The 10,708-nt window shown below is 36.0% G+C and overlaps 1 protein-coding gene across 2 annotated transcripts in view; it reads right to left on the reverse strand.

The window, feature by feature from the left end:
- The window catches only part of DSG1 (desmoglein 1), a 41,245-nt gene extending 32,914 nt beyond the window's left edge, over positions 1 to 8,331 (reverse strand). Inside the window, exons 1-2 of one of the 2 annotated variants that reach the window (XM_063611904.1) lie at positions 8,046 to 8,331; positions 2,017 to 2,410 (exon numbers count right to left, since the gene is read on the reverse strand). In XM_063611904.1, coding sequence (XP_063467974.1) covers positions 2,017 to 2,064 — 48 coding nt within the window. In that variant the 5' untranslated portion in view covers positions 2,065 to 2,410; positions 8,046 to 8,331. Of the gene's footprint in view, positions 1 to 2,016; positions 2,613 to 8,045 lie in introns of those variants that run through there. The other variant, XM_055235374.2, reaches the window with a different exon arrangement.
- Between the last annotated feature and the right edge of the window lie 2,377 nt (positions 8,332 to 10,708).

Genomic DNA, 10,708 nt, shown 5'->3' on the forward strand with positions numbered 1-10,708 from the left:
GAGGCTGAGGCAGGAGAATGGCGTGAACCCGGGAGGCGGAGCTTGCAGTGAGCCGAGATTGCGCCACTGCACTCCAGCCTGGGCGACAGAGCGAGACTCTGTCTCAAAAAAAAAAAAAAAAAAAAAGATAACTGAAATAATTTGCTATAGTGGTGGTTGTTTTATGAAGAAAAAAATTATTTTAAAGAAAAATACAGATTAGGAAATTCCAAAGGACAATTACCAAAATTATCCCATGTGGTAAAATCAGTACTTAAAATAAATTTTGATCTTCCAAACCTTAGAAAGTGAAATGTTTTTTAAAAAAAAGCTATGATGTCAACATGAAAATGAAACATTGTAATTCATTATAGTGTAAGTTCTTTGAGAAAAAATTTTCATAAGGCATGTGGGAGACTTGTGATTAATTTTAATATAAAATAAGGTAACCTCCTCTTCCCCCATTCCCAAAAAAACCCCCATAAACCAACAAAAAAACAATCTAGGCACAGCTAGAGAAAGTTCAATAAAGATATACCATTTTGATGATGATACATTTTATTGAAGAATGACTAAATAGGAAGTGGCTGTTTAAAGAAATTTGATATTCTATAATTAATTTGAAATAAATAAATCAAGAAATAAGGCACATCTTAGAGATTCTATGAAAGTTAGTGTACACCTATCTGAACAAGCTGATCAACTAAAACTATAATAGCTCTTAATGGATCAAATTTATTTGAAATTTTAAGTAAAAGTACTTGATTACTGACAATGTGAAACTCTCATATTTCAGATGACATACTGTATAATGCTCAGTGATCCCTACCAAATCCAAAGTAATGGAATCAACTGATCCTAAATATCCACTGAAAACAGCATGGGATAGGGCTAATGTCTGAAGGAAAGCTTGGAACCAAAGCCACCAGCTTACTGATGCTCATTTGTAACTAAATCCACTGATTATGTCCTGCCTTAGTTAATAAAACTGAATTCAAACTAACCAGCATACTTTGAATCAAAGATCTAACTTATTATACCAACCCAACATTCCAGTTCAAAAATTAAGCAAGTAGAAACGAATGTGAACCACAGCACTATATATCCTGCCAAGCTGGAGGGCAAATTACTTGGCACCTGCCTTTTTGAATTACATTAACCTTACTGTGAGAGAGATTACAATTTTCAAATTTTCACTGAAAGTGAAATTGACATAATACATTAGTGGTGCACTTAGTATTATCTCTACAACGAGAAAACTAATTACATGTAAGGGGGCAATGATAAAGTATTTCATTACATTCGTCTGACCATCAAGTGCACAACTTTTATATCACAGTCATCACTGACATTCCAGTAGTAAAATTGAGTGTAATAATAATTATACTTACTCTTTAATTATAGCCACTTCTTCACTTAATATGTCATTTATAAACCTCCTATACTGCCATTTTTTGAAATTAAATGTTTTAAATAAAATCATAGTTAAACAGTGTGGGGCTTTTTATAGTAGTGATACAGATTCTAACCAAATATGCAACTGATGAGTTTATTTGGATAGCGAGACCAGCCACAAACTGCTATGATTTTAAATTATGTGGTGATATTTTTATGTTTTAAAAATTAGAGTAATTCCACCAACAAACATACAAAAAATAAAAAAATAGGGTAAAAATCCAGACACACTTGTGATATTTAGTTTAAAAGCCTTCTTGCAAAAGAGATTTTGAACCACAAAGTGCTACTAACTAGCGATAGGAATTTCCTAAATTCAATCTTTTCCCAGCATGACTTAGCAATGACTTCAATGTCAGAGATGTAATACAATGAGTTGACACTAATGCATTAACATGATCTTGAGTCTTCAATTAAAGAGAGAAATCCTACTGAAAAATCTAGTTTATAAAATCATCTTGTCATTAACATACATTTTTAATGGGTTTAGGTTAGAAATGACGCCTACTAACATTTTCTAAAAAGTTTTCACTGGTTTACAATGAGCACGATTATGAAGGACTTTTACCAGAATCCACTCACCAGAAAAATGAACAGCACTGCAGCTACTCTGAAGAAACTCCAGTCCATTTCTGCTGGATTATCTTACATCCAAGACCAAGGGAGTTTTGTTTGTTCTTCTCTGTTCTTTTTCTTTCTCCCGCTCAGCTGGTGTCTGATTAAAATAATTTCTCAGTAGATGTTCTTACATGCAGGCTTTGAGGTGTTTCTGCCTTCCTCTGGGAGAAGGACTGAAGGTACGTATAACCAGTCTGGATCCCCACCCTAAAAACTTGGGCTGGTCTCACTGAAATGCTTGACAAGATCATCATTGCTCCCAGGTAAAAACTTGGGGACACACCCTTCTAGCTGAAAGGCAACTCTTGATGGGGCAAGGAAGATTCACTCCTTTACTGAATGTTTTCAGTGGCAGGCTCTTAAAGTGAACAGAAATACTGAGGGTTATAAAGGTGATGGGGGCTTCTCACCCCATGCTTTCTTTACAGGTGGTTTAGTTTCTCCCATATTAAACAGGCAGGTATAACTTGAATGCTCATCTTATTCATTCGATTATCTGTTTGTAGCCAAACCCTCAGGTCATAGTAGAAAATTACAAACTTTCCATTTTAGTAGATGTTGGGAAAGTTTCAGTTATTTTCAGTTGTTAAGAGGCAGAAAATTTGCTGATGTCAGAGTGAGGTTTTTTTAAAGTTATTAATTCAAACAAGTAAAACCATGATACTTACAATTATTAAATCCTCTGCATAAGTCACAATTCCCATTAACTGACCAGCCTTCAGTCTAAGGAATCCTCCATTTTCCTTCTAAAGAAATTATTTTCTCTCCCTAATTATTTTTCTTTCTTTATGATTCTTTTTTTAAATGCAACAAAATAAAAATTTAAATATTACTAAACTTAATTAAGGGTGAATAGTGAGAACCACCAATTAAAATCCTGATAATAACTTTAAAAATGAGATTTGGTGCCTGAAATACTAATGGAAACACAGAAAGCTGCTCAGCAGGTGAGGTGGGTTAAAAGTCAATGACAATTCCTAAGCACGGAGCCAAGAATCTGTACAGTGAGCCAATTAGAGCATAGGGAATACACTGAAGAAATGGCTGCCTACACATGTAGATGGGAAACTGAACGCAGCCCTGAGGTTTGTGAAAATAAATAGCAACCTTCACAGGGCAGCATTTGGACATATTTTTGGACTCTCTTCTCTTCCCCTGGCAACGTCTAGTATAAATATTGTGAGTGGCAGGAAGCTCATAGACACTGGATGCCCTCAGAGTTTGAAACGGCTACTTGGAACAAGAGACCTATCTGATAAGATGTTGATTATGGTCAAAAAGATACTCAAAATGTCTCCAAAAGGAAGAAAATCTCTGAGGGTCAGAGGGTCTATAGAAGGCTGTCATTTCACTACAGATTTGTGGCAAAGAAGATGTGTGGTTTGAATTTTCATACTATCCATCATACAGTGTAGAGGGGAGGAGATAGGCTGCCCATGTTTATTTGCAGTGAATAAGAATGCTTATGATTGTAAAAGCAGATGTAAATAAATAAAATGTAGAAAGATGGGCTGGCCAATTTTCTCTAATGAGAAATGTCAAGTAAAATAGACTGTATCAACCTATGACTTAGTCTGAGCAATATATTAGTATCATGTTGTTTGACCATGAATAACAGAAGACTCACTGGGCACCAGAGACAACTGCACCTACTCTTGCAGCTTTCCAGTGGCAAGTCAATGTTTTATGTACCTTGGACTCTGGGCATGATGCTAGGGCATGCATGGGGGCTCCTTCATCCATTAAATTACGTTTCCTTAAACCTAACCCTGGCTCCACCCCTAACTCAATGCCTTGCTCCAACAATCCTATCTGACTAGGGGATTCATAAAGCAGCAACCTCTCAAACATCTTTCTGGAGAGGAGGTGTGATAGAACTCCAACATTGCAGAGCAGCGTCTGTCTTGGCAGTCACATGAGAGCCAATACGATGTTAAACACAGCGGGAGAGGGAAATTATTAATCACTTTCTCTCCTTTGCCTCCTTCCCTGCCTTTTTCTCTTTCTTACTCATTTTAATGTGCTCAGAACAGTGCTATCTGGTAGAACTTTCTGCAATACGAAAATGTTCTCCATCTATGCTGTCAGATATGGTAGCCACTTATAATATGTGACTACTGAGGATTTAAAATATGGTTATGACTAAGGAAGAGAATAGTTAACTTTGCTTAATTTAAATTTAAATAATCACATGTGGCTAGTGGCTACCACATTGGACAGTGCAGACATCATTGCTTTTGTTGTCTATCTTCTCTCTTACTCCAAGCCTTAACTTCTGATTTTTACAAACTCAGCTCTCTCAATCTATCTTATGCCTTTTCTTAATTGAGAACTCCACCATTGTTCCAGCTTTCAATGAGCACATTTAATTAGTTTTCCTTCATGTACTCTTATCTCAGTTGGTCCTGTCCCTTTTCCTGACTTAGTGGTCCTCTTTCCTAACGCCAATGAGTTAAGATACTTTAAAACATAGGCAACACAAACCGTTTCATTTCTGTATTCACATTGTTTTCAATTCATTCTTCCAGCAACGTCATCTGTAACCTCACATCACACTGTTGCTTCTTCTCTCCCATCTCAGTGAACTCCTTTTCTTTACTCTGAACATTGTTTAGTATGTGTACCTGCACATACATAGCAACAGTTCTCATTTCATAAAAATTTTATGAAATTTGGGGTGATTTTTCTGTTTGGAATTTCCCTGGTGAGCTGACAAAGGTTTCCATAGGGACTAAAATTCTCTAGAGAAGAGGATTTTCCTCTTTTTCATAAGGCATTGCAAACTCCAGAATGTAACTTAAGTGTTTGTATTTCTACATTTGTTGTTAGCTTGAAATATTGCAATACCCTTTAAGAAAACAAAATAATCAGCCTCTAAAAAAATAATTTTGAAAAACAAAATAATCCTCATATTTAACTAAAGGTAACACATTTTATTGATCTAGAAGTTCTCAAGCCTAATAACGGTAACTGTTTTATCCACCTTCATTTACATAGCATCCATAGCATGGACTCATATTTCAGAGAAACTCTTTGGAATGTGCTTTTTTTTCCTTTTAGCAATAAAGCATTTTTAAATTGATATGTAATAGCTGTACATATTTTTGGGGTGCATGTGATGTTTGCCTACCTATATGCAATGTTATAATGATTAAATCAGGGCAACTGTGACATCCGTCACCTTAAACGTTTATTTCTTTGTGTTGGGAAATTCTTCTCTTGTAGCTATATTGAAATATACAATAAATTATTGTTAACTATGTTTTAATGTTGTATGTGAACCTCTAGTTTTATATGTGTCTAAATTATCCTAATGAACTCTACAAATTGTTTAAAAAATAGGTGAAAGATGAAAAACTTAAAGCTGGAGGAGAAATTGAAGTAAATATGTTAGGCATTATATAAATAAAAATTTTCTGTTTGCCTCTATACTGTATTAATATTACCATGAGATATATTGATTGTAGATCTTGTTCACATTGTTTAAAATTAAACTATTCCTCAAAGAGTCAGTGTCACACCCACATACATCTGGGAGATGGGGGCTACATTTTAGATTAAAAGATACTTTTCTTTTTAATATATAACAGTCACAGCAATGTCTGGTTGGTAAGTGAATTTTTGGTTTGGACAAAAGAGCTATAGAAGTAATTTTGGGATATCTAATATCTGGGAAAATTTAAATAGGAACTGTAGAAAATTATGATATATTTTATCAGGTTATATTATATTATGTCTTTTTTTTTTTTTTTTTTTTTTGAGCTGCATCTAGCTCTCTTGCCCAGGCTGGAGTGCAGTAGCGTGATCTCAGCTCACTGCAACCTCTGTCTCCCAGAACAAGCAATTCTTGTGCCTCAGCCTCCTGAGTAGCTGGGTCTACAGGTGTGAGCCACCACACCCAGCTAATTTTTTGTAGTTTTAGTAGAGATGGGGTTTCACCATGTTGCCAGCCTGATCTTGAACTCCTGACCTCAAGTGTTCTACCCTCCTCGGCCTCCCAAAGTGCTTGGATTACAGGTGTGAGCCACCGTGCCCAGCCATATTATGTCTATTTTTAAAGATACGTGAATTAGGTTAGGAGTGAAATGTCATGATGATGGAAATTTTCTTCATGATAATTCAGCAATGAAACAGATAAAATAAATATGGCAAAATATTAACAACTGTTAAATCTAAATGATAGTATATGGTTTTCTTTGTTTTGTGTATATTTGAAAATTTTCCTAATAAAAGTAAAAATAATGAACTTAAGTAGATGTCAGCAAATTATTGCCATGGGCCAAATAGGGTCCACTGTGTGGTTTTTGTTCTTTTTTAGTTGAACACATCCATAGTCATTTGCATATAAATTGTGGCTCCTTTCATTCTACAACAGCCAGGCTAAGAAGTTATGACAGAGACCTGTTGGCGTAGAAAGCCTAAAATAATTACTTCTCTTGCCCTTTACAGAAAATGTTTGACAATCCCTTGACTATATGAATAGATTATAGCTTGCAGTATGAAATATGACTTATGAGTAGATTAGTTGATTTTAGGAGAAGTCACAAAATTGATCTCAAGGATGTGAACAGAAATCATGATGACTGAAAGTAGCCATTAAAATTTAAAAAACTAGGCCAGGCATGGTGGCTCATGGCTGTAATCCCAGCACTTTAGGAGGCCGAGGGGGGTGGATAACTTGAGGTGAGAAGTTTGAGAGCAGCCTGGCCAATGTGGTGAAACCCTGTCTCTACTAAAAAATACAAAAATTAGTTATGCGTGGTGGCAGACGCCTGTAATCCCAGCTACTCGGGAGGCTGAAGCAGGAGAATTGCTTGAACTCAGGAGGGGGAGGTTACAGTGAGCTGGGATGGTGCCACTGCACTACAGCTTGGGCAACAGAGAGAGACTTCATCTCAAATTAAAAAATAAATAAATAAATAAATAAAAAACTAATCACTGAGAAAAAGATATTTATAATAAAATTGTATTTTTAGTTTTATATGCTTAGAGAGATTTTGTTTATAATTGACCAAAATAATCTACAGCCTAACTCTTCTTCCTTTTTTTTAAAACCAGATCTAAGGGAAATCTTAATTATTTTTCTCTAGTAAATTCTAGAACGGGAATTCAACAGCATCACATCTTTATATGCTTTTCTCTATATAGAAACAATGTTTATGAACAAGGGAAAATCTCAAAAGATTTTGAGAACTGTGAACTCTCTCTAATATAATATGTAAGTATTTTATGATGAAATAAGAATAGTGAAAGAGACTAAGCTATTATTGCTTGTGCTTTAAAAAAGTTAAAAATATATGATAATTCTGAGTATTGCTACATGTTCATCACTGCAGTAGGCACTGTGTTCAAAACAATTTTGAACTCTGCTCTTAAGGAGCTTACCTTGTAGCTGCAAACACACTGACACAGAAGTAATACTACTTCCTTCTGGAAGACTGTTCTACTCATACACCTACGTGGGTTAGACACAGTCCCACTGTAGTGTTTGGATTTCATGTGCAACTTCAGGCTATTTTTTTTTTTTTTTACTTGTAATACGTTATCACCAGGCCAGTTCTACGGCATTTATTTCTTTGACCTACTATGTTCCTTGCACTATATTAGGGACTGAGGTTACAAAGATGAATAGAATATGGTTCTTGCCCTCATGTGGCTCCAGGCTGTGGAATGGGGAAAACAACATATTTTTTTTCCACTTGCTGAACAGAAGCATGCATAAGATGCTTTGGGAATCCATAGCCCAGTTTTATTGGAGGTGACATGAGAGAAATCTTATAATGTTAATGGCTACACATTTGTGGCATAATAGAACTGATTGCTGAAATACTTAATTTCTTTCTTTCTTTGTAGCTTACCTAAATCTCTCATCTTATACTTTAAATTTTATAGTGTTTAATTGAATGCAGCCATAGTTAATTGCTTCTATTGTCTGCACTTTGCCTTTCGGTCTTCATTTCCGTTCTCATGGTTTCTCTCCAGGCCCCCCTTACCTGGCATTGCTGTGCATACTTCTAATAATACATTTTGTATCAAAACTCTTCATTTTAATCCATCTTATATTTCTTTTCCAGAATAGTGTTTCTAAAACATTGCTTTCTTTATGTCATGCCTCTTCTCAAGAAAGTGCTGTAGGCTGGGCGCAGTAGCTAATGCCTGTAATCCCACCACTTCGGGAAGCTGAGGCAGGAGGATGGCTTGAGCCTGGGAGTTCAAGACAAGCCTGGGCAACATGGAGAAAGCCTGTCTCTACAAACGAATGCAAAAATTAGCTGGGTGTTGTGGTGCACGCCTGTAGTCCCAGCTACTTAAGAGGCTCAGGTGGGAGGATTGCTTGAGGTCGGGAGGCAGAGGATGTACTGAGCCAAGATCATGCCACCACACTGCAGCTTGCGTCACATTGAGACCCTGTCAAAAAAAAAAAAAGGTAAAGAAAAGAAAAGAAAATGCAATAACTCCATATTTCCTCTCAGATGAAAATGACTTCATATTGTAAAAACCTTATGGCAAATTTATGTCTCCAGGTTATTTATTGTTTATGATGGAAACAAAGTGCCATCACCCTCATGGTCTTAAGATTTTCCCACCATTGCCTTTCATTTTTGAAGACCAGGCTTTTGACAGTGATGATACTAATATGAAAGGTAACAGTCGTGATTGATGTTTGTCCAGGATAGTTTCCATTTAGGGGTATGTGTATAGCCCATGGGCATGTAAGCAGCTTACTCTATCATTTTCAGAAACTGCTTTTTGACTGCAGTTTTAAAAATTCAATTGCACCAATGTTTCTTGACCCTGGTAGGGACTGTGCTAGTTGCCAGGATAATTAATTTTTTTTTTAAATTTTACTTTAAGTTCTGGGATACCTGTGCAGAACGTGCAGGTTTGTTACATAGTTAGAATGGTGATCATTAAAAAGTCAGGAAACAACAGATGCTGGAGAGGATGTGGAGAAATAGGAACACTTTTACCCTGTTGGTGGGAGTGTAAATTAGTTCAACCATTGTGGAAGACAGTGTGGCAATTCCTCAAAGATTTAGAACGAGAAATACCATTTGACCCAGCAATCCCATTACTGGGTATATACCCAAAGGGTTATAAATCATTCTACTATAAAGACACATGCACATATATGTTTATTGCAGCACTGTTCACAATAGCAAAGACTTGGTACCAACCCAAATGCCCATCAATGATAGACTGGATAAAGAAAATGTGGCACATATACACCATAGAATACTATGCAGCCATAAAAAGGGATGAGTTCATGTCCTTTGCAGGCACATGGATAAAGCTGGAAAGCATCATTCTCAGCAAGCCAGGAGAAATTTTTAAAAAATAGATACTAGAAATTCCAAAGTTTAAGAAGGCTATCATTTTGACTGGATCTCAAAGGTGTGATGAGGCAGGCTTGTTCCTTTTACCAAGCACACTGACATATGTGGTATAGGAAAGATCTATAGTGTTTTATGAGCCCCTGAAAAGGGGAAATAATTTTCCCATTAAAGGAATTTGAGAGCACTTCATGGAAGAGGTAGATTTTGAAATTTTTGGGATGAATACATTCACAACAAATAAAGATGCGGATGGGAAAGAAGACAGAAAGAAATACCTATTTTTAAGGCCCAAAAGGAGTTCATATTGGACTAAGTGTCTCACTTGTGAGAGTTAGCAGGGCTGATAATAGAACAGAATGAAATCAGAATGTGACTGACTTTGAACGTTCTGCTGAGAAATTTGGACTATATTCAGTGGTAGAGAGAGAACCAGCGTGGGCTTTTGAGCAAGATATTGACCTTAAAGTTGTGTTTTTGGAGTTTGTCCTGGAAACTCTGTAATGAGTAGGTAGGCGAGAGACACTACAGGGAGAAAGATGAATTTGGCGGCTACTATAATAGTTTAGGTAAAGAACCTGAAATAGTGTGGTTTCAATGGGAAGGGGAAGAGATGGGAGCATGATGAAGTTAAAATAGATAGTACTAGATGGCAGTTTCAAAGTGTGTGGAGGAATAGGGTGATTGAGGCTCAGGGGAAACACTTTCCTTCTTTTGAAATAAGGTGCAAAGGGAAGATACTTATCCTATTAATAACAAAAAAAGAATCTGTTAGGGGTGTTTGTGGAAGAACTGATCAGTTTTTAACATTTAGTTTGTTTGTTTGTGTTTTGTTTTTCCCTATTTTTGCCTAAAAATTCAAACCTTCATCCAGATTTACAATATGTTAACATTTTGCCCTATTAGCTCTTTCTATGTATAAACACATCTTTTGCTGAATAATTTAAAAGTGAGTTGTAGATATTGTGCCACTTAATTACTACAGCATATACCTTATAATAATAAAGACTTTTGCTACATAATCATAGTTTTAGTGTCTTTGTTGCAAAAAGTACTAAAAATTGATGCTGATGAGCTATTTGGCATGCTGAATGAAAAAGAATACACGAGTCCATAGTGTTCCTCAAAAGGGTGGTGGTGGTGATGAAGAGTAAACTTTTCTTTAGGGAAGATTGCCAGTAAATAGAGAAGAAAATGATAGAAGTAGAAAATTGAGATATTGCACCCAGCAACATAAATAATGGATTCAGACAAAGGCCATCAATGGGTATTTATACTATTGAGTAAAAGTGTTAGAAAATTAGGAGTTTACATGGTCTCCA

This window comes from Symphalangus syndactylus, chromosome 1 (genome assembly GCF_028878055.3).
Source record: "Symphalangus syndactylus isolate Jambi chromosome 1, NHGRI_mSymSyn1-v2.1_pri, whole genome shotgun sequence".
In the NCBI taxonomy this organism is placed as follows: Eukaryota; Metazoa; Chordata; class Mammalia; order Primates; family Hylobatidae; genus Symphalangus; species Symphalangus syndactylus.